Below are 25,728 nucleotides of genomic sequence, written 5' to 3'. Positions count from 1 at the left end.
TTGATTTTAACGAATCTGTTATGTTTCTACGCTTGGCCACTTCTTTGACGCGTGTGGAAAATCAGCACTCGTTTTTGCACAGTAATGCATAGGGTCAATTGGCAGATTATTTGCATTGTAGGCACCTCGTCTAATTTTAAATTTTCTTATTGTTTTTGCAAAATAATTCATACAGGGTCATTTGTCAGATTAATAAGATTATTTTCAACTCAGCCACCTCTCCAAATCCTGAATTTTGCCATCCATTTATTTATGCAGGACTTTCGTTATGCAATAAAAAGTGTATGTATGTATGGTGTCACATTGTTTTTTTTAAATAATGCATACTATAAGTCATTTGGCAGATTAATAAGATTATTTACATTGCAGCCAGCTCGTCCAATCTTAAATTTTGCCGTCCTTTATGCCATGACTTGTGTTATGCAATAATAAGTTTATTTATGTATGTATGGTGTCACATTGAATTTTGTAAGAAATCCATCCAACTAAAAAACTCACTTAAAATTTTTCATTCATAAACATAGAAAAATCGGATCATATCAAAATCAACCTCTTTCCCTTTTTTAAAACTCGAATAAAATAAACCTTCCCAAATCGAATGTGAATGCAGCAGAATTCAATAAATAGCACCAACAACAAGTGACAAGACATTCTTCCCTGCATACCAACCAACATTTTCTTCTTTTACTTCCACTCTCACTTTCTCCTCGAATGGAAGCAATTCCAACCAACCAGCCAACCAACAAGGCTGCCTCCTTCTTCACCCAGGGAATTACACGTACATACAACTCCTTTACAGCGAGATGCACAAATGGATGGATGAATAGGCGAAGGATGACAGGATTTCTCGTTGCGAATTTCTCCACAGCACGAAACTCGAGGGACTCTCCTCTTTCAGCACAATGTCGCGAAACTGTGCAAATTTTTGTTGCTTTGGGTGGGAGACTTATAACGTAATAAAATATAATGCAAGTCAAAGTAAAAGCGGAGGAAAACTGCTTTACTAAAGTAATAGCAATTCTGCTGCTGCTGCTGCTGCCACTTCATCTCGAGGGACTCCTTGTCATTGTCTTGTCGTGTCGTCTTTACTTTCTGACGATTCTGTCTTGGAGGAAAGATGAAGGTTTTAAATTTGCTTATTGCCTCCAAAGATTAAATTAAGTATGCAAATAAGGCCGCTTGTGCTATCAAAATTTACTTTATTTTCCGTACTTTACTTTCACTCCCCCTCTTCAATTGTTGGCTTATTGCTACATGACAAGTAACAGGCATGCACATTTACATTACATGGAATTGGCTATCGTATCGTAATAAGTTTTGGGAGGAGGACATCATTAAAGTTGACTTGACATATAGTAGATACATATTTCTTAAAATATAGTACATTTATTAGTACAATTTACTTACCTACATAGAATATCATTTACTAATGATAGATACATGGATTTACTTAATTAGAGTCATGCAATAAAGGTACATACAGAAACCTGTCTATATTACTGGCTAGTTGTTGTTCTGTGCTGCATATGAAGGGACTTTTTCCAGTGGCGGCGGAAGTTGGGGGGACATTTGCATCTTGGGATTGGGACAAATACAATTTTGCTTAATTTCTAGGGACACAATGTCCCCCTGCTTCCGCCGCCACTGACTTTTTCTTCTTATGCATGCATGTATACCAGCAGGATCCGTATAGTACGTGAAAAGCTTCGTTGTGAGTGACCTGACCTGTCATTCCTTGATTGAGGAGGTGAAGGTTATTAATTAGGTAAATGCTACCGATACAGAAATACATCGAATTATTAGATTATAGATACGTAACAGAACTAATTACGGTAATGGTTACATACAGTTACAACTATTTAGTACCAGACCATGGTAAAAGGTTAGTAGGTATAAGATTTATTACATTCACGCAATCCAGTCGTGTTAAATATTTAGCCTAAAATATATATAAGTACTTATCATAATTATTATTAGCACCATTCGTTCACGTGGAGAAAATTCGAGTCCCTCATATAAGAAGCCAAAAAAGAATAATAAAAAACGGCGAAGAAAACATGTTGTTGCAACATTTTTATTTTTACACTTCTCCGAATCATCCCATTACAAGGGGCAGAAGCACTTTCTCGGCATCGCTCCCATTGTATTCAAGTAACCGTGCCGTCGCATGGCATGACTGGACTGGAAGAGTGACTAAAAGTACTTAAACGAACAAAGAGAGAAACCCCTTTGTTTAGATAAGGTCTGATTTTGATATGTCATCACCAGCAGTAACCGTTGCCGTTGGTCATTGGTGTAAAGGAATTGTGTAGTTCTGTACATTGGCCGCGGAAGCCGTGGGGACATTAACATTGTGGGATGGGGGAGGGAGGGGTTTATATAACATGGGGAGATGATGGGGACATCGAACAACCGTAGGGACATTGTCCCCACTCTTCCGCAGCGACTGGTAGTGTGACCAACGAGAGAGGTCTGCCTGCTGGTCAGATCGGAGGATTCTTTTATGCAATTCTAGTCCGAGGCGGTTCACAATATGTAACACAATACGTCTGGTTTTTCTCTTGTTCTCTCAGCACCGGAAAATTCATCACGTTATTTTTACACAGCCTCACGTACTTATCTAACTAAATATTTTATTTTAGAATCACAATCTGTAACAATTTGCTAACGTATTTAATTCGTAAAAGTTTCTCTTTCTAGGGATAAACACGAACATGATTTGTCAACTAAGTAAGGAGTAGTTTTTAGGTTGCATAATTAACATGACATTGGTCGTTACCTCATCAGAGTAATGCATGGAAGTCTTACAAGAACTTGACATTTAGAACGACCTTAATACGTGTGTATAAGTACATAACACTATTTTTATGAACTATTTGTAGGGTTTCGTTTTATGTACAAGTTGATTAAATTTCTCAATGCTAACCTGCGTTTGAAAAGTTTCGACCAACCATAAACAAGTTTACGAAATTCATTAATTTTTATCAAATTAAAGAATGTGAAAACATTTCTAAGTAAAAATTCGAGTTATATAAATAACTGAAATAACACCTCGTTTTTTTGTTCCGTCCGTGTTAAGAAATCGCCCTCGACGCGGTGGATTGTTGGTCACAATGGGACTTGGATTTGAGAGAATGCCACTGCGCGATGGCGGTTCGATGCGACTGCACCATGTTCTTCCAATGGTTGACTTCATGCGGACCTGAAGCATGCATAATAAAATATGGATCAACGTAATTTCAAAAATCGTACATCATCCCGATCATCCATCACAATTTGCAGATTCGCGATCTGATCTGGTTTCTGTGTCATCTTGCATATTTGCATATTTGCATTTCGCACAGATACATTTGCATACTCTATTTTTAGAAGTATGCATAGATTCTCTGCTCATATGTTCATGCAATAATCCTCCGTACTTGTCTCCTCCGGGGCACAAGTAATAATAATAATGATAATAAAATGGAAACAAGAGAATCCAATCTTTACATCAATCTCTGTTCAGCTCTCGAACCCAACCTGTCTCAATTTCTCTAATCGGATATTGCGGTTTTAGGTTTCCCAATAACCACGAAACACACGCACGAGCAAAATTGCAGCTTTCTCTCTCTCTTGGTTCATAGATACGTAGAAATGGAAAATCTCGGAAACCACGCTACCACAATTTCACAGGCGAATTCTCTCCTCTCCAATGGGTTTAATGATTTTGGGACACTTAACATAAAGTGGGACGATGAGAACGAGAAGATCGCACTAAACAAGGACGCACTTACTTAACCTACAAAATTGTGATGCGAAAAGCTGCATGTTGTTGTTGTTGGTCAGTGGCCGCGGAAGGGTGAGGGGACAGAGGGACAATGTCCCCATCATCTGTCCATGTTATATAAACCCCACCCTCCCCTATCCTACAATGCTAATGTCCCCGATGTCCCCACGGCTTCCGCGGCCACTGCTGTTGTTGCTGGTATTAAAAAATTTCAGGCTGCCACGGATAATGACGAGCCACCCCCGCCTGAGTGGTGGGTGTCACCCTTCATAACGACGTCGATGATGACGGATCAATACTACGTAATATTACTTGTAAGCTTTTGTGGTTTAGTTTTGCAGAACTGCGGAAACCGATCCACTTGAGCTTGAGGTTTGTACGTAAAGAGAGAAATTTCGCTCCCATTTACTTTCCCTGTCGAATAAGGGAAAGTGTTTCTCGTGAAACCTAACCTACACATTTTCCATTTTCGCACTAAACGCTGTAAACAGATTGACATTTGACAGCCATTCTCTAAAATAAAATCGGGCCGTTCTTTCTCTCTGCTTGGCGAAGGGTGAGATTAAATTAGAAAAAGTTGAGAAACTTTTGATGTCATTATAGTCATCAAGGGAAAATTTATTTTTTGATAAAATTGGTTAGCAATATTTCCACAAATAGTGAGTGACCCACCCACACTGCTTTCCTAGCTTTTAGAGGGTCCAAAGTCCATCATTTCACGGTGATTATCCTGTCTTGCAATGTTATAGAAATGCATACGAGATAGGGTAATCACCTTAAAATTACGGACTAACTATGCATGCAGCTCAAAATATACCTGAATCAATCCTTTACATATATAGGAATTTTGGGGCTATGTGCGCTAATCTAAATCTAGCTTTGATACCCTCTCCTCAACTTTCACCAGAAACTTGACAAAGCTAATAATACTTTCCAAATCTATTTCACTTGACTTGTTCGAACAATAAGTTAGCGTGACTTGGTCCCTGCTGCATTACGTCCCTCGTGTCGTCGTCGTACATTCATAATAGTAGCAGCGGTGGCATGTAAAAGATAGTGAACAAAGGTACGTACGTAGGTGGGTAAGTAAGTAAGTGAATAATGGAACTCTTGCTTGAAGACGGAAGCCAGCAACCACCCGAGTGAAAGTGGAGGCACTAAATAATGCATGACTGAATAATACACAAGTCCTCTCCTTGTACTTTTCAAACTGGAAAATACACGACACACCGCCACGACAGAGCAGCCAAACAATGAACGACTTGCTAATTGGAATCTCACTATTTGCAGGATTGCATTCTTACTGCTCTTCTTGGGAAAAGTTTTGTTTTTGAGTTGGTCCAAAAGTCGGGAATTTATATATTTTGTAGGAGAGATCAAGTATGCAAGACTAGTAAATCTTTTACATAGGTCGTTGATTTTACTGTGGTTCGCTCCCATCAGAAAATGTGATGATTATGAGTATAAACACATATATAATTATGTAAGGTGATTAATTATTCAGGAAATTACCGGACGATTCTTTCCCGAGAATCACTCTCCCGACGAAATTGTCCTTCACCACGCCCCCGTTAAAATCCATGACGGACACGACCACCACACAGTCCGCGAGTTGGACCGAGTTGACGTCAAAGCTGAAATAGAAATTAGAATTAAAATGTGTGTAAAAATTCTCTCGGAGAAAGTTGCGTCTGACTCTAATTGGTCCCTTGACATGTCTCAAATACCAGGAAAACATGTGCATCGGAGACATAAATACAAATATTTATGGAAGAAATGTGTCACGAATTTGTTACAGAAAGTTTTTGATTGTTAGGAGGATGCAATGTTCCCAACTTTTGGAAACTGCACAATTATGTATATTTGGACTGCATTTGGATTTGAGAGAAAGGTGCCCAAGCAAGTAAACTAACTAAGCAAGTAACCCAACCAAAACTGAGTCTCGTCACGAATTCGTCGTCCAACTCTACAAGATAAAGACGTGGTATTGCTCCAGGTCTCTCTCTAGAAGAAGAAGAAAGATTGTACGTCTACCTAAAAGCAAACGCAATTAAGCATCCACTCACTCATTGTCACCCTAAAGCCAAAGTCTTTGTCTGAATTTTGATTTTGGATTCATTCGATTCATGCAAAATCCCAGAATTCCTTTCTCAATCCATCAAAGTGGATCTTGCCAAATCACTCCGAAAACCAAGGACAAGTGTCTCAAAGGCGAAGCAGCCTTTTGACATTTCGCAATTTGCGTAGACATTGAAGAAGAAGAATAATAGTTGATTTTCCACCCAACACAACATTTCCATTTCATGATATGTATGCTGTTTTTCGGCTAATCGTCGTCCTGAAAAGACTTTGATCTGGTTTCAGTGCAGCCACCTAATCTAAAAAGTCGTCTTTTGACACGGGGAACTAAACTGGTAAACTAAACTAAATACCCAATCAAAAGAAACATCAAGAAGACCATCAAGTCAAATTGCGTCGGGTATACGTCTGCCTACCTGGAAACCATTATATTCGGTCAGGATAAAGGACCAACAAAACTCCTATCAGACATATTTCTCCCAGCTTCATTACCATGATTGCAATTAGGATGTAGACAGCAGCAGTATCAACTGTGTAGGTTGGTTGGTTGGGCTGCTTTGTTCTCTCTTCCAAGAATGTGTAACGAGCTAAATCTTATGTATGTACGAAACTGCGTAAAACTAAATCCATCCAATTCGCAGTATGTACGTAGAGAAACAGAAGTATTGCAGACTCAATGCGAACAAGTAGTAAACTATGCATATAACGGTAACCATTTCTCTAATGTGACCTCGCCTAGGGGACGTTATTATGTATGTATTTTACGAAGTCCAACCTACGCATATCAACTTTCACCACAAATTCGCACCTCCTCCTCCTCCATCCCATTATTGCATGACATGACAACATATGATGTAACGAAGCTAATCTTTCTGTATTTTGTCTAGCTAGACAAAACATGTTCTTTTTTTGCTTTCTTTTTAACAAAACTTATTTAAAAGGGGGGAAGATCACTTTCTCCATATTTTGCACTTTTGGGCACTACTCAAAAAAAATTTTGTTTTCTTTCTGTTTTGATACACACATCATAAACAAGTGTTTTCTTTTTGCGTATTATACTTTAACAATTTGTATTTTATTTAAAGGACAAAAATTGTCGCAAATTGGACCCCCTGGAGTAAAACCCTTTTTCACTTTTGGCAGTACTATGACATCCTAAAAGGGCATCAAAATCTGTGAAAAGAATGCATCAGTGACCTCCTCCTTAACACAACCCAAAATTTTCATGAAAGCCAGAAAATTGTGATTTATTCCATCTATTTATAACCAACATTTGACCAGAGACAATAAATAACAGAAAAAAATCTATGTGATCAGCACATCCTATTTCATATCCGAGCTACGATATAAAATTTCTAATAATAACTCCAACATACGTACGTCCGTCCACCGCAATAATAAACAAACAGATGCTGTTGCTTTCTCCAGAATAAATAGACAAGAAGAATTGCGTCAAGTAGTCTAGTAGCAAAAGTTGGACCAATGCTTTCTTTCTTTCTGCTCGTACATAGCATGACACGTCACGCATGATAGCAATAATAATGACCAACCACGATATACACGAAGACACAGTGGCCGCGGAACAGCGTAGGGACAGAGGGACAATGTCCCCACGGTATTTCGATATCCCCATCATCTCCCCATGTTATATAAACCCCTACAATGTTAATGTCCCCCGATGTCCCCACGGCTTCCGCGGCCACTGCGAGGACACACAACAGAGTGCAATCGTATGTAGTATCTTGCCGAGAATTATATTACTATTGCCTCCCCGAAGAAAACTGGAGCATGCATTTTCTCTCCTCATCCGTCCGTCCGTCAGCTCTTGTCATGTCAGTCGGTAAAATAAATGTGGTGCTGTGTTGTTTCTATTACTTTCTATCCTGCTTATCCCATCAGTTAGTCAGTCAGTCATGTCATGTCATTCGCCTCATCAATAATCGATAACGCCAACATACGAATACGATACAAACAACGCGATGAAGTGCGAGTGGGAGGCAGAGAGGTCATAATAAGGAGACACAAAACAACAATAAAGTGCAATATGGAGCGTACTTTTTTGTTTGGTACATATGTATGAAAAACCAAACAAGTTTGGTGATGATAGCAGTTTATCTCGGGAGACATGCCCGGTCAAAGTTTGGGTGCATTGCATTGGAATTACGAAACTTTTGCAGTTTAAGGATTGACGCAATAACTTTGGTGGGATCAGTGTTTCGTTTTTTGCGGGGTTGTTACATTAGTTGCACTGCAAAGCAAGAAATGGGAGGTGCAAGAAACTGCAAGAAATTGCAAGAAAGTGCATGGAACTGTAAGAAACTGGGAGAAAGTGCAAGAAATATATGCGCAATCTAGCCACGCGCCGTATGAAGTACAGCGTCGGGGCGTAAGTAGTTTCTTGCGCCTAGCATTTCTTGCAGGTCAAAATACCCGCAAAAACCCACTTTCTCCCCCTCATTTCTTGCAAGTGGTAACTTCCACCCGAACACTGACTCGTACGCAGATTTACATAAATACTTATCTGTTCTTACAGATTGACGCCCAAAAGTGAAATGGATTACCTTAAACTCTCGTTGAAAACGGGGTCCAAGGTGTATTTTTTATACGACGTCTTTTTAGTCTTGATGTGTCTGTCGTTGATTACGACAGAAACTCGGACATATGGAGCTGCAAGATCAATATTTCAGTCAACCAGCAGCCTGTATAGTGTACTTTATGGCGTTATGTTATGTATTGTGAGATGAAAATGTCATCCAAAGAAATTGATCAAGAAGGAATAAGCTCTTTCTTGATCAATTATTCTTCTCTAAATAACTTACCCGCCCCACCGACGAGATCCGTCGGGACGAGCTGTTTGGCTCTGAGGATATCAACATTGAGTCTGCCAGCGGCCGGGAGGTAGCACAAGGAGAAAAGGATTTCGCCCAAATCCTCTTGAGACATCTGAGAGAAACATCAATCATTTAATTATCCAATTATTTCATCATAAGATTAACCCATCAAGCAATCCGATGTGATGCGACGTGGCGCTGAATAGCAGTTCAAGTCAAAACCATTTCTTAGAAATCTTCATCAAACCAAAGTAAAGTACATCCAAATTCAGGACTTATTTGTTTTCTGGGTAAATTGTCTCAAGATTTCTGAAGAGAAGAAGCTTTCTTTTGTCTCATTTTACATTTGTTTCTTTGGGCAGCAAAACCATTTCTGACAAGAATTCCATCCAGCCCGACTAGAATTACCAGTGGCCGCGGAAGCTTGAGGGGGCAGAGGGACAATGTCCCCACGGTTGTCCCCATCATCTGCCCATGTTATTCAAACCCCACCCTCCCCTACCCTACTATGTTAATGTCCCCACGGCTTCCGCGGCCACTGACCATTACATTCATGTCCTACTGGGCTTTGTGTTTTCTCCAAGTTCAGAGACCGGACTCTCGACTTGAGCGAGTTAATTAAGAATTATTACGTCTTCTCGAGTGCTTTCCTATCTCGTATAAGTGCGCCATTCATAACGTGAAATAGGCGGAATTACATACAAAAATATATGTACGAGCAACTGAAAAAACATAGTCGTTCTCAATGGAAATCTACGTACATAAACAGTGGCCGCGGAAGCGGGGACATGTGGGGACATTATCATTGTATGATAGGGGAAGGAGGGGTTTACCTAACATGAGCAGATGATGGTGACATCGAACAACCGTGGGGACATTGTCACACTTCCGCGGCCACTGTATATAAATACATGACTACAAATTTATGTAGCCCATGCTCCCCAGCTAATTCTCGCCTTCATGATTCACTCTCACAACTCTTAACTTAACGATGCAATACATTTTTCCAAAATTACATCATCCCAATTGTTCCGAAGACCTTAATAAAAAAACATACCCTTAAAAAATGTATCCATAAAAAAAAGTAAACTCACGGCTTGCACGGCTTCCAACTGCTTCCAGAAATGGACTCCTTTCACCACGTTGATATCCTCGCATGGGAGCATAACCTGCCCAACGACGCGGTGTCTCGAGTATTTATCAAAGTCTTTAACGACGATCTGGAACGAAAACGCGTGGTCGTGACATGATTAGATTACTCACTTTTCAAAGGAATACGTACACACGCAAGCAAAAGGAAGAATAAATATCTATAATTAACCTGTAGAGTTCTTCTCTGTAATTCTCTGAAGGGTATTTCGAACGAAAAACTTTCATCGAACCGTGGATTCTGAGTCTTCTTCCGGAGCGTTGTTTGTCTTGAGTCTTTCTGATTCGGGAGGAGACAAATCTGCAAGTTAAATTGGTAACGAAAGTAAGTTGAGTGATTCGCGAAAACACAAACTTTCTCCAAACTTTCTGGTTTTTGGAATTCTAATTATAACTCAAATTTTATGGGAAAATAAGACGCGACACTGACCTTTATGTAAGGGTTGGAATGAGCCTGATCAGTTTTGGAAGAGTCGAGTTGGATGGGTTTTGGAAGATCGCGAGCTTCGATGATCCGAACGATGAGAGATTTCGAGTTGATGTCGTAACTGAGGAAGAAGTGGAGTGCTCCGAAAGGTCCGGATGGACATGGTTCGCTCGCGGCCATGTCGTCCTCGGCAGATATCGTTTCGTAAAGGTCGGGTCGGATTTGGTCAGCAGAGCCCTGTCAGATACATGCATGCAGAAATACGTGTAGAAAGAGGATTGTTATGCAATTGTTACATATGTATGTCACAAACGTTAATAAAGTTTGAATTCCCTGGGGGGAAAATCCAAATCAAAAGTCGGCTAAATGTAATGTCAGGTGGGTGGGTAGACATAACAGTTATGTGTAAAATGGTTATGCAACCAGTGGCCGCGGAACAGCGTGGGGACGGAGGGACAGTATCCCCAAGGTTATGCGATGACCACATCATCTCCCCATGTTATGTAAACCCACCCTCCCTTATCCTGCAATGTTAATATCCCCACGGCTTCCGCGGCCACTGTACGCAACTTAACTCAGATCTAAAGTTTGGCTAGTTTCTTGGAAAAGTGAAAGTTCTTCTTGTGATGAGATGAGATGCGTTCTACTGCGATATCACTTACTATTTTCTGCCAGTGTATTATTCAAACGGTAGAAATAAGTAATCATTTAAAGTAAATGTAAGTTTTAAAACTTTTCTTGTTAAATCTGCCCATAATTTGTTCATAATTTTATCTCAACTTATTCTTAAGTATTTTATTTTAAGACATTGAATAAGTTGAATAACCTGTGAACTGATCGTATCCCTCCGTCCCGGACTTAGCAACAATTTGGGCTGGACTGGTTGCGGTTCGGACGTCGAAGATCTCGTACTTCCGGTAAAACCGCTCCAAAAGTCGAGCGCTCTAAGGTCCAATAATGGCGCGGTTGTGGCCGTCGATTCCTTTCGCATTGTCCATCCGCTCGCTCTCCGATTTTGCTGTGGGACATACATAACAAATTCATTGTTAACAAACCGTCTTAAAAATTCGTACGGGCCGTCCATAAATTTCGTAACGCAAAAATTGCGATTCCCTTTAGCATGTGTAACATCCCGAGTAGAAACCTATGTGTCGAATTCTGCAGTAATCGACAAAAACTCTATGCATATTGTATTATGCATATTTTTTTTTACATAATCCTGCAGAAAATTTGTGTCGCTATTATTCTGCAGAACCATATCTGCATAATTCTGCATAGGTTTCTTCAGAAATCTCTCTGCATAAAGCTTTTCTGCAGAAAATTGGGCCAATTTTCCGCAGGAAATCTGTTCAAATTTTTACTCGGGATAGACACGATATCATTGGAATCTTAGACCCCTTCCCCCTTTTCGCGTTACGTAATTTATTTCCGGCCCCTACGCCAAATTTATCACCTCAATCATATCATAATGCAACTCCTTTAGGTCTCGATGTCCCCCTCCCGTCCCATTATTCCCACTCCCCCCGTTCCCATTCCCACCTCCACCTCCGCCGGCGGAATGGCTGGAACCCATGGACAAGGAAGCGGACGTAAAAGAGCCGTGACGCTCCCCATTCCCACCACCTTCAGAATACCCCCCGTCACTCTCACCTTCACCCTCGGAAGGCCCCTGTAATTAAGGAGCATCATCACCAATTAGATTACGATATAGACATACATCATAATTTGGCATTTTCACCCCTCCGGAAATTAATTTCGACCCAATTTAACCCTCACTGGGTCAAATTTGTCTCTCTTTCCACCCTATTACACCCGACATGAGAAGAATTCCAGTCCCTTTTTGAGCCTCTCTCGTCATGTGAATGATATGATGAGCATGAAGAAGACGAGCAGATGGTTCGTTATTTCTTTGTCACGCAATCCACCCGGATTCAACTGGGACACATGACACCGGGGGTGGTGGTGGTGGTGGCATGGCATCCGAATTCAATGGCCGCGGAAGCTTGAGGGGACAGAGGGACAATGTCCCCACGGTTATTCGATGTCCCCATCATCTCCCCAGGTTATATAAACCCCTCCCTCCCCCCTATCCCACAATGTTAATGTCCCCACGATGCTTCCGCGGCCACTGTCCGAATCGGTGGACAATCATGCAAGAGGAAAACGAAGAAGCTGTAGGAAAGACCGCAACTTTATCTGCTTCGCTTCTTCCCACTCCTTATTTACACAAGTACAGAGATACAGATACACAAGTAAGTAAGTAAGGATCGTGGAGAAAGTTGTTGCCGTTTCTGGAGAGGGAGTCAGTCCCAGAGTTCACACAGAATCAAGACACGCTCTTCGTCTTCATTAAGCAATGATAACAAATAGAGTGACGTTTCGGTATATGAAATCCTAATATTGGGCATACTTGCATATGTATTTTATTTATGTAACTCCAATAAAGAGGGGATTTTGAGACGAAGTAAAAAGGAAATTGCTTCGGGTCTTCTTTGTCAAATTATGACAAGCTTATCGCAAAAATTTTGTCTTTATTTGATGTGATGATAATCGAAATGGTTATGAACCAATAATTTGTACACTTTTCCAATTTCCTCCAACTATTATTACGCCTAATTTTCTCTGAATTTCGTAATTATAAAAAATATACAGATTTTTTTCCCTCACCTGCAAAATGTATGTGATATCCTCCTTTTTGATCGCCTTGTTTCGTTCCCCACGCCCCCAGCACCAGGACCAAAGTCCGTTCAAACATTGCCAACAAGGATCACAACATTTACACCAGCAACGCCACCCTCCTGCGTCCCCTGTTTCCTCGTCGTCCTCCATCTGCAAGCGAAACAGAATAAATAACCAAACATTACATTACATTGCATAACAAACCACACAAACATTTTAGAAAAGGACCGACGAGACGATCCCAATAACAAATAAATAATCTCATCTGGGACGAGTCCTCCAAATTAATGACATCTCCCAGAGCATGTCTGTCTCAATGAGAGAAACATGCTTCAATTAGTTAATTACAGGGGCACGTCACATAATATACACAGTCTCTGCTGCCGTATGTACAGTGGCCGCGGAAGTCGTGGGGACATCTGGGGACGTTAACATTGTAGGATAGGGGAGGGAGGGGTTTGTATAACATGGGCATATGATGAGGACATCGAATAACCGTGGGGACATTGTCCCTCTGTCCCCTCACCCTTCCGCGGCCACTGTGTATGCATGTACATCAATTTGGTTATGCTAGACTGGACAAGACTAGTTTTTAGACATACAAAACACTGCCTAATTTACCACCATGCAAACATGAATCGGCAGAAGAAACTGCACATTCTTCAATATGTATATACTACACAAGTTTGCAACGAATGTACAAAGTTAATGACACTGGACCAACCCAACCAAGCGAGAAAGGAAATGTTGACATCGTATAAGAGCTACAGAACAAAACTACAAGACAGAAATGTTATTATTTCTCCCAGTTGGTCAATACTTGGATTGGATCGTTATTACTACAACGTACGTATCTAACTACATAAAATATATTTATGTTCCTTTATTGCAAATTACTCCACATTGTGTGTACGTACCTACAACGTAACATTTCCTCTAATCAAGCTCATCTCCAATACAACAACTTTCTCCCACCCGATCCAATTCTCACAATGCAATACAGCCCACCACCACTTTTCTATCGTACTCAATGATCCTCCAATTCATAAAAAATATCTCTTTCCCTTCGTAAAAACTGCTCCTAAAAATTCCAATCATGATTTCTTCTTAACAGGAACTTTCACTTTTAGATACTCGGAATCATTATTGTACGTACGATAAAGATAAATGGGTCATCATTCCATGAACGGTTATCACCACACACGAGCCATCCGTTCATCCATACGCACACAAATATTTTTATGTCGTGCCTCGGAATTTTATTGACTTTCTTATCTCATAATTCCCAACATTCCTGCGTTTAACTTAACCTTTTGAAGAGGAGGAGCATCAAAAATGCGTGTACAACCAGAATTTAGGATCCCATTCATCCAACCCACGGAGAGGATCATCACTTGACACGAAACAAGACTCAATCGAATAAAACTTTCACCATTTTGAGACGCACTCCAAACCAAACTTGGGATCTTCCATTGAAAAAAAAATTCGGTCGAAAAAAATCTACCAGTAAAAAAAACTCGAGTGTTTCTCCTCTTTTTCCATTTCTCGACAACAGCGCAAATTGGCCCAATTCCCACAATAAATCCTCAACTGACAATAATAAGTTTTTGAGTTGAATGATTCTCACACAGAAACCAAACTAAACTAAGGTCCTCGAATTTTCACTGGGATAATAACACCACCAGCATCAACAACAATGGGCAATATCGAACATGTAAAAATATACCGGGAATTTATTACTGTCTGCGATTCGTTTTGTTTTTATGGTTGATTTATGTCTCGAGCGATCCTCATCAGCATGACCTATACGTTCCATCAGTGGCTGCGGAACAGGGGGCAATGTCCCCACGCTTATTCGATGTCCCCATCATCTCCCCTTGTTATATAAACCGCTCCTTCCCCTATCCTACAATGCTAATGTCCCCACATGTCCCCACGGCTTCCACGGCCACTGCTGCGTACCACAACACGGCGCACGTTGAACATATATCCTCTTCAAAATAATAAGAGTTAAGTATCTCATCAAAAATATGCCTCCTCTTCAAAAAAAAAGTATGGAGGATCATACACGAAACTTTTTTTTATACTTAACCTGAGAACTGAACTTGTCTACTTTTTAAACTCTTTTTTTTTCTCCAGTGAACTTGTTTCTTTTTAAAAAGTTGCCAATTTCACATTTGTGTTTCTCATCGAACAAACAACCAACCACGCGAAGAAGAAGAAGAAAAAAAGTTGAAAATCATATAGAAAAAAAAGTTGGACGTGGTATTAAATTTTGAAGAGAGGGAGAAAGTACATATATCGTTCTTCGGTGAGGCACGATCTTCCAGTTTTCCTACGTACGTCGACTATCTACTCGAATGTACATAAATATCTGTCTATATTCTATCAGATTAGATCGCTTGATGGAATTTGCTGGAGGGAGTTGCGTTCCAAAATTCGTATTCAATTTACACCTTATTTCTTTTAGAGATAAGCACGAGTATGCGATGGTATATAAGATGATCGCTAAAAAAAGATTATTCACGTAATGCAATTCTAGCAAATATTTAATTTTGGGTCTGTTTTGTTTTTCTATTCAGTAATTAAGATTGCATAATATTGTTTCAGGGTTGCACAAACTAGATAAGTTTACCAACTCGATAAAATCCTTATGTAATTTCGAAAATCTAAGAAAAAACCCTTACGTAATTTTGAAATTCTGAGAAAACCCCCTACAAAAAAACAATACAAAGCAAATTCTTCCCAATACACGTACATAAAAAACTGCTACGATTCACCCTCCTTGCCATCCACGCATATGAAATGATTTCTCCCAAACCCCTTTGTCCACCCAGCACAAGCAGCATCAGAAGTAGAACAACGCACCAAATGCCATCTTTACAATTCATGTCTGGAAGTAATAGCATAAAAGAAATTGAAGTATTGGAATTGCTTCTCGTCTTCTTCTTTGTTCCTAAATTCCAACTTCCAATTCTCTACGCAAATTGGACCCACAACAAAAGAAGACCACCAAAAAAAAATAAGGCTCCATAAAAAACAAGAGGCAAAAACCGGACTTGCTGAAGATAAAGGAATATACCTAAAAATGTCTATTTTTATCAGATATAAAATCCATTTATTTTCAAGAATGCTTTAAAAACAAACAAATCCAATCCACGGTAGCACCACCGATCCACGGTTTGTGTGGGTCGAAGAGTTTAATGTTTATGGAAAAGGATCACAAATATATGTGCTTTCTCTTTGTTACTTTACTAGATTTTATATTAGCTCCGTGAACTTGAACCTGTTCGAAGGTGACTAAAACACACACACGGATTTATTTCTGGCTCAGATTTATTACAACAAAGGTTTCGTTCGCCACACGCGGAATTGTAATTAAGCAGGTGTTGTGTTGCACCTGTTTGTAATTCAAGCCACCTCTTTCTCTCCGTTTCGGTATGGGTATAGATATATCGCCTCGCTTTATTTACGACCAGCCAGATCAACCTGGCCTGGTTTTCTTACCCGGATAAAATTATGCGGACGAAAATACGTAGCGAATAAATTTAACCGTGAACACTAACAAAGAAACAATATTGCCATGTATTGCTATTACGTACCAGTGGCCGCGGAACAGAGGGACAATGTCCCCACGGTTGTTCGATGTCCCCATCATCTGCCCATCTTATGTAAACCCCTCCCTCCCCTATCCTACAATGTTAATGTCCCCACGGCGGCTTCCGCGGCCACTGCTTTTACGTACGTACATGAGATCAGGCACGAGTTGAATTTATACATAAATTATTCAGGTGATAAGCCCATTTTCCAGCGGGGCTATTGTTGGCATCGTGGTGATGATGGAAAGTATGAGTTATCGTCTTGTTTTGTGAAACGAAGCGATATTACTTATTCGCTATTTCGGGGTGCAATAACTTTCACCTATTCGAACTACTTACATAAATTGAAACTCGTCCACTTAAAGTGGATATTCACTCGAGCAGAAAATGAATACGTGATGTAACCTACGCATTTAATGACCATCACTACCACCCACTTATTTAGTTTAAAGTTGGGGAGAAAAAAGTAAAAATATTGCCAAAACTTTTTGATAACAGATAACTTTTTTGGGGGAATAGAACAAAATTGTTGTGTGTATTGGCTGATTATATACAAAAGGCGTTAGGACATGGTTTTGACGAATTCATACCTTAATTGCGGGATGGTTTTTAGTCGTAGAGATTTCTAACTTTTTTTATTTGAAAGCCCATGTCTCAAACTATAGGTAAGCATATCTGGCTTCCGATTTTGTGTACTCTGCGAAATGAGGCAAGGTCAAATTTGGAGAGGTGTCCTTTTTTAGTTTTCCAAACCAGTGTTCTTATAAAATGGCGTTGAGCGATATATTTTTTTCTGAGGTCCTGATGCAAAAATCGTCTTTGCGACTATTATCAATGGACTTAGCATGCTTTTCACTATATAAAACCACTTTTGCCTTATGCTTATCTTTTAAGTCCGTTTTGCAGTCTAATTTCATACTTGTCCTAATGGAATCCGCTCTTTAACGCAACTCTTCCACTTTTAAGGCCCCCACATTTTACGACTTTGATGCTAAAAATCCCTAACGTGGTTTTTATCCAAGGTACATATAGTATATTGCACTGTAAGTACTTTTGACAAAATTTTGATAAGTGGTTATACCCCACGGACTGAGTTTTCATCAGACCTTATAAAATTTTTGGAAAAGTTCCCGTCGTTTTCGATGTCGAACTTCAGAAATAATTTAACTAACCAAAACGCAATAATTTTATTATTTTGGCACTTGTACCTTGTAGATAAAATAGTTCTGCAGCAGGGGACACCAAAAGATTATTAAAATTTATTTTCGAAAAAATTTTACCATTAATTTTCCAAATAAGTTCACGAGTTTTTTAGGATTCCGCGACAGCTGATTAACTCGGGTCCTTCTCTAAAACTGTTTATACAAAATCTTGACTGTTTGTTTTAATATTACTTAGGACACTTCCAGCTTTACCCTCAATCTTCATTTGACCCAGTCTGTCCGTTTTCAAGGTCAGCAGGTCAATTTCCCGGTGCACGGTCCGATTTATCACTTTTCATGGAAAAGTATCAGCGACGATGGAGGCACAACGTTATGTAATTCATTGTGGATTCTTTTATTATTTCATGCAATGATTATCTAGGGTTGTAATATTAACAATCATCCACCTCTGACCTCTTGGGTTATCATGCTATATGAGTAATTCAGTTTGGAAAGTGTTTTTTTGGCTCCTTCCAACTCTGGGGGCACTGGAGGGGGCATTTTTGAAGCTATCGCCCTAAAATTTTAAACATATCTTTCTGAGAGTATGATCTTACAGCCTACAAAAAATCAGTTCAAAATTCAACTCCCCGCCAAAGATATTCATCCGCGAATTCGTCAAAACCATGTCCTAACGCCTTTTGTACACAACTAGCAATAAGTAAATAGCAACACTGGAGGTCTCTCAGCGTATGCTCTCAGATTTTGAAAAATGGTGTCAATAGATTGCAGAAATTAATATGAAATTTGCAGATGGCACTATCTGCCAAGTGCTCAGAGATTTTGACAAAATAAATTTAAATCGCAATCGCAAATTTAATTAGTATGAAATTTGCAAAAGACAATCTCCCAATGCGCAGGTTACTTATATTAATATATATTTGCATCCGAAGAGTAGAAAACGTGCTGTAAAGTTGGAAAGTGCAGAATTTGTCAACTTTAGGGCACGTTTTCTCCTCTTCTGAGGCAAATATCTTCGCCAAATCTGCGCATTGGGAGATTATGTCTTTTGCAAATTTCATATTAATTAAATTTGTGATCGATTGACACTAGTTTGCTCAAAATCTGCGAGCATACGCTAGGAGACCTCCCTTGTAAGTACATATGTACATACTTAAATTCGTAACATTGTAGGAAATGTAGCACATCCAAAGAGCAGAATTGCATCATCACATCGTTTTCTTGTTGCAATTAAAACTTTTTTTTCCAAACTAGTAGAAACGCCGATCAAGAGGAGAAGAGTGACGATGGTGTTAATTACATTTTCGTCTTTATTTTTATTTGCGCCCTTCAATCAGTGACGTAATTGAGGTGGGAGGACGCGGAGGAGGAAGGAAGGCGGAAAAATGTTGAGTGACAGTAACGAAATTCTCTTGAAACTGAAAGTACTCGGAATGAAATAAAAGAAGGTGGGACGAGATGAGACCCTTCAAACCTCACCATTTCCGACGTGATGATAAACTAGTGTCACTTTTAGATGTATTTATTCCCTGGAATGACGCAGGCTAGTATATAAAACAGTTTAAAATATTACTACCACTTGAGACATTACAGAAAGAAGTACATGTTCAACTTTTGTGTAAATATGCGAGTAGTGAAATGCTATTAGTTTGGGAGGAGGGATTGATTTTCACTTTGTTTTATTCGTCATCAGTACATTTTAAAAAGGTTCAAGTTATGTCAAGAGTTTAAAACAGTACTAAAATATGTAAATGCTTAACCCATAGCATGTAAATAATCGGCTATTTATCACGTATTTGCTTTCATGAACCATTATTTCAGTTCTTTGTCGAATTTCAAAATTATGTCAAAATTTAGAGCATGAATTAATATTTCCTAAAGTCACAATGGGAGAAAAGTTATTAATACGTCACGCTAACCAAACCTTTATATTTATTATTGGATAGTGATCTGATCTATTTTTTCATAATTGGCATTTTAACCTTGCAATTTTTCAATTTGCCCCATCTAATCCATTTAACAAAAAAACATTGTTAAATACATGCGTGCTTAATCCAATATGTAAATAATCGGATACTTAATTTGCAGTCCTGAACCATCTTTGTTCTTTATCGAATTTCAAAATCATGCCAGAATTTACAGCACTATTATTATTGAACTATTATTTCCTACCACAACCAACCACGAATTAACCTAATGTGTTCATCAAATAGGATCTGATGCATTTTTTTCTAATTGGCTTTTTAACCTTCCAATTTTTCAAGTTGCCCCATCTACGTAATCCATTTCACCAAATAAACCGACAAGAAATAATGACTTAACTAATTAAGTTAAGCAACTTAATATACAAGTACTTACACCAGTAATGCTTAATGTAAAATATACAAATAATCGTATATTTAATTTGCAGTCATGAACTATCTCGTTCTTTATGGAATTTCAAAATCACGCAAAAATTTACAACATGAACTATTATTTTCTAACACTCTTCCATGGATCAACCTAAAGTGTACGTTTAATAGTGATCTCTCACATTTTTTCCTAATTGGCATTTTAACCTTCCAAATTTTCCAGTTGCCCCATCCAATTCATTTGACCGAACAACCAACACGAAATGATGACTTACATAACTTGCTAAAACCAGAATTGTAACTTACTATGCAACTACTTACTTAGGTCCGCAAACAAATAATGTGTACACTCCAAAGTCAAGAGCTATCCATACCACCAGACTGTCCAAAGGGACTGAAAAAAGTTAGCCTGAACTTTAAAAATCACTCGATACCCAGCGGACTAAAAAGATAAAAAGTTAATGCAGTACCCACATAACAATTGACATTTCCAACCCGCCCCCATCAAAATTCCTGTGCATTCCGTCAATAATTTAGTAGTTGACTTTACGTAATGCAATCAGCCCTACGTAATTCATAGATCGTTCTCCTTTCCTTCGCGACATAGCGCCTTTTTTCATTATTCAGAGTGATCATTATCCTAAAATTGCAAATTTTTTTTGCCAATTTCTCGTTGGATAATACGATTTTACATCGAAATTACCAACTGTTTACACGAGGCAATAAAAAGTGCAACACGAAAAAACTACGGAAAAAACGTCTCCAAAACACTGATTAACGTATGTACGTACGTACCTTGTCACTCCCCCTGCGGATTTGAGGTGGTCTCGGCATTAATTGTGGCGAATAGACGGACAGCAGCTCTAATATAATTACAAATCAACGCACTTCTCTCCGTCCCAACTTTTTCTCAAGTTTTTTCTTCTCCACTTCCCGTCTTAGCAGGTGAATGAAGCTGAAGACAAGTCACTTAATTATTCTGACACGATTGATGACTCGTCCCAGGAAAAAAAAACTTTCCCCGTCTTTTCCCAGTCACTCGAAGCGAAGTAAATATTCTCACTTTCACTTTCACCACGGTGTAGGATCACCGCTGCTGAAAAATGCAGTATTCACACTGGCAATGTCTCAACGGTAGTGTGGCATCCATTCTGCGGCTGCTGGTGGTTTGGCTTCCTTTCTCCTGACAACATGATTCTTAATCTGCGGTGTGTCCGATTCCGCTCGTATTTTCACCACTGGTTCAAGTATCAATCATGTCAAATTGGTCCGCACCACAACAACAACAAGGAAACCACAAGTACATATATTTTACGTCCACTTTTCGTTATTCAGCCCAGTCTAAATAATTCCCCGTCCTCAAACAAGCCGTGCTTTTGATTCTTTTCCTACCTACGTACCTACCCCCGTTGGGAAAACTATTTAATTTTATCTGGAACAAGATTAGATCATGTCGTCGTCGACGAGAAGAAGATGTGATCTCCACTCACTCAATTCTTCTTTTCTCCTGGCAGCATCACTATCTTCTGGCTGCACTATTCGTTTACCTCTTTCCTCCTGGCGAAGTCAGATTGGCGAGGAAGTTGGCTGGAGATTTCTAGACCCGAGCCGAGAAAAGAAAAGACAATTGAATTCACCTGGAAATTTTGTCGTCTTCGTGCCTTTGCGAAAAGTGGGAGGAAATCACGATTTAGACGACCGCATGATGATCAATGTAACTGGTTAGAATGTTACCGACCTACTCAGGAAATAAGTCACATCTATCCATCTCTCTTTGCGGAATTTTGAAGGAGAAAGTTGAAAAAAACATGTCGAACCCGTGGCCTGGCCGCAGCCTCATGAATTTTGGTTGCTTTCTCTCTCTCAAAATGAAGTTAACAGTTTTGCCTGCATTTTAAATTTTGTTGTGCCAGAAGTCAAGTAAGTGACAGTCGGGAAACACAAGTGCCTACGAGGACACATGCACTTTCCGATTAGGCTGGTTGCAAACACATCACGTCCTCACATCACTTTTACTCATTCGTTCCTCTTCCTCGTGTAAATAAATCAATACATACTTTCTCGTCGAACACTTTACATGAATTATAAAATGTTTCAACTCTACGTGAAGCGAACGTGGCTGGTCTGGCACCCAATAAAAATTCAATCGACACTCTTCAATCCACTCGACCAGACCACAAACACTATGCCGTCGCCTCGTGCTTACCCACCTACTCGCTAGCCAACCAGCACTTCAAAGAGAAAGTCAAATTACTTCCATGTCCATGTAGCATAGCCAAACCTCAAAATTCATGATGCGTCTAGGGTGAAAGTCTGACTTTCAAAGTCATAAGTCGCCAGTGTGCATAATATGACTCGTTTTTGACAAATTCCCTGTCGGATGTAAAGCCAAGCCAAGTCAAGAAAGTGAGTCAGTCAAACCACGACCACTTGGCCCCCAAAATCCCACGCACTTATCTACGTGCACGAATATTCTGTTCATCCTGGACAGATTATTCAACGTCATTTTATTTTATAACGAGTCTATGCTTATCATTAGTTTGCTTACCTACGTGACACAAATATTCTTCTCTTGGAAAGACTAAACCCTGACAGAAAAAATAAAGTATACCGTAAAAACTCAAATAGTAGCCCTTGCTCAAATAGTAGCCGTGTCCAAATAGTAGCCCTGCCTTTTTTCATAATTTTATAAATAGTGACCTTGCTCAAATAGTAGCCGTGCCCAAATAGTAGCCGTGCTCAAATAGTAGCCCTACTCAAATAGTAGCCCTGCCCAAATAGTAGCCTTATTCGAATTATAGGCGTTCGTCAATTTCCAATGTACATACATACAACCAGATATCGCTTAGCCAGCTCATTTAAGTAATTAAATCACACTTCAATTTAATCTCAGTTATACAAAATTGAATTGAATACGAAATTCGGATCATCGAAGAAATTATTAAAATTAAGGGCAGGCCTAACCTATAGAATTGTCATCTAATACGAATCTAAGGGAGAATTTGGTGCTATTATTAGCTCACCCTGCGTAGCACGAGAGCTATTGAATTCCTCTTGTCCGTCTGTCTGTCCGTCCGTCCGTGTGTTCACGAGTTTTTTGCGTCAATTGATGCTATTTAAAAAGTCCCAAAACCATTTTTACCCTAATTGGTTGCACATTTGGTATGCATTAATGTATGTCAAAATTATTTAACAATTTTTCCCGCTTATTTTCCATAATTGGTGCATAATTATATCAAAGTTATGTATCTAGTTTGTATAGTGCAAAACAATGGGGGCAATTGATGAATGTGCAGTGTCAATTAAGCAATCTTGACACCGCGTTTTCTGGGGGAGCTGGATAAGAGTCGAAATTATGTTAAAATTATGTATGTGTTTTTCACGCCTACGTCCCACTATTGGTATCAACTTGTGTCGAAACTATGTATCTCCTTTGTCGGCTTATTCTGCACCTTTGATGCAAAATGAAATCCAAATTCTGCCCGTTTTGATCGTTTATTCTGCACCTTTGTTGCAAAGCTATATCCATATTATTATTCCAGGGTGAGCTACTTCTAACGTTACTACGGTTTATTAAAATATAATTTGAGTTTGATTCTGGAAACAAAATTACAATAGCTGTTTGCTAATAGTAGCAGTGCATCCTTTCATAATTTTATAAATAGTGACCGTGCCCAAATAGTAGCCTTGCTCAAATAGTAGCCGGGTCCCAGCTACTGATTTTTTAAATAGTAGCCCCCGGCTACTATTTGAGTTTTTACGGTATATTGCATTCTTCAAGTGGACTACTGGACTGCGAAGGTGAAGATAAAAATAAAAACTTGGAGAAAGTTTCCCTTTCATTTTTTTGCCAATTCATGGCGGATTTGCGAAAACTAAATCACTTCTGCTGACCTTGGACGTGTATGTATTCCTTTTCACTCAAATTCTAAATATGACAAGTAGCACAAAATCCGACCAACTGTATATGTATGCAAACACAAAATATGATTTGTAAGTATAGCCACTACCACCTCCCGTAATAACTCGTCTCTTTGAATTTATCCCACCTAAGCTGGACAAATATTGAGTAGTAAAGCACCAGATAACAATTCGTCCAGTCCAACCAAACCACCACACGGCTGGAGAAAGCACAAATGCAAATACGACTTATTTGCTAACCAAACATCAAAATCGGTCGTCATGCTGCAGACATATCTGTATTTATTTATGGATGGATGGATGGATGGTCGTGTCATCCTTCGTGTTTGTTTGGACACGACAAAATTCTAATATTCTTCAAGGTGAGAAGAAAGTATGTAAGCGCTGATTGTGGAATCGTGAATCAATTTTGTGTCAGCTATCTAAAATTATCGATCAATTTTTGCGATGTGCTCTCATGCAAAAAAAACGTTACTAGGAAAAATATGGATAAGTTTCTTTACATTATCGGGACTTGATCTCCTTGTGTTTTTTTATTACTTTTTCGCCCACCATCACTTCAACTATTGTTCAACAATCTGACCAATCTTTTATCCACTCAGAATACGTATGTACAAACACTCTTAGAAATCTGGTATTGATTTCTCGATATTAAACTTGCTACCACTCGGTATCAAAATTATGTATACCAGTCCGTAAAAATTTGTTATCGATATGGCAAAACTTTAATACTGAGCTATTACTACACAGTATTACCTGTCAATACCGCTTTGGTATGTAGCGTCATATCCGAATACCGCTTGGTATCATTTTAATAGCAGATTTCTTAGAGTGTATGCCATACATAAACTAATAATTGATTCCATTTCATATCTGTCTCGTCCTTCTCACGATATGTATCCCTGTCTGTCCACTACTCAGAAAAACTGCGAAAAACGAAGAACAATTTCCTCTCAACTTCAAACCTCAGCTTCAACAAACACACCAAAGTATTTACACACACACACAATGACAAACAATCAAAGAAAGTTGTTTACTTTCTCAGGAGTCTTTTTTCTCTTTCTCTCCTCATTATTAAATATGTACGACATCTCGTAATGCAAGTAACGCAATCATTTTGTAACAATATGTAATTATCGATTACTACTTATCTAACCCGTCACAAATATAATTAAGATAAGGAAAATCACGTAATCTCACCTCACCTCGAAAAACCTCCAGGCTGGACAATGCTATCGAAAATGATGATGGCGATCCAAAGTGAGACGAAACGTTGTTCCACTCGGGGTGAAAGTTGGGACAGAACTGAGACCAAGTGAGAACAAGTGAGTCGAGTTACGTACAACAGCCGGGAAACGAAGCAGGGAAAGAAAGCACAGAGGGAAAGTGCGTAGGTGTGGGTCGCTTGCTTGCTTTGGCTGGCCGAGGTCTCTTTCACCTCATTTCGCAGTATTCTCATTTAAGTATCTTCACCTTTCGGATGGAAGTTTTATTCATCCTCTTTTGGAAATTATCTGTTTCCACGAAAGGATTTATTCTACATATGAGAGAATTAAATTTTGAATGTCACGATTGCATTGATGGTTCTCAAAGTATGGTTAATACAGATGTTATTTGTATTTAGTAAGTATTTTCAGAGCTGCTTTATGTTATCGCTTTATCTATCCGTCCGTCCGTCCGTCTGTGGGCAGAAAAAACTCCAGAATTTCTCAACATAATCAAACGTTATTTTGGCCATTGTGCTTCTAAGTTTTAGTTTTCGG

General features: G+C 39.2%; 1 protein-coding gene across 2 annotated transcripts; it reads right to left on the bottom strand.

Moving 5' to 3' along the window:
• Nucleotides 1–1,182: 1,182 nt before the first annotated feature.
• LOC110852699 (synaptotagmin-17) lies at nt 1,183–25,264 on the bottom strand. 2 transcript variants are annotated; one of them, XM_035853571.1, is made up of 12 exons: nt 25,171–25,264; nt 20,840–21,641; nt 12,920–13,081; nt 11,706–11,921; nt 11,079–11,270; nt 10,256–10,489; nt 9,998–10,126; nt 9,771–9,896; nt 8,665–8,788; nt 8,407–8,512; nt 5,279–5,400; nt 1,183–3,202 (listed from the first exon to the last, which is right to left on the bottom strand). In XM_035853571.1, the coding sequence occupies exons 2-12, from the start codon at nt 20,876–20,878 to the stop codon at nt 3,075–3,077; spliced, it is 1,578 nt and encodes a 525-aa protein (XP_035709464.1). In that variant the 5' UTR covers nt 20,879–21,641; nt 25,171–25,264; the 3' UTR covers nt 1,183–3,074. The 2 variants fall into 2 exon arrangements, with proteins under 2 accessions (XP_035709464.1, XP_035709463.1); XM_035853570.1 differs by having other exon boundaries at nt 25,166–25,259.
• Nucleotides 25,265–25,728: the final 464 nt, after the last annotated feature.

This window comes from Folsomia candida, unplaced genomic scaffold, assembly GCF_002217175.1.
Source record: "Folsomia candida strain VU population unplaced genomic scaffold, ASM221717v1 Fcan01_Sc007, whole genome shotgun sequence".
Taxonomy (NCBI): Eukaryota; Metazoa; Arthropoda; class Collembola; order Entomobryomorpha; family Isotomidae; genus Folsomia; species Folsomia candida.
This window is presented reverse-complemented; position numbering and strand designations above follow the sequence as displayed.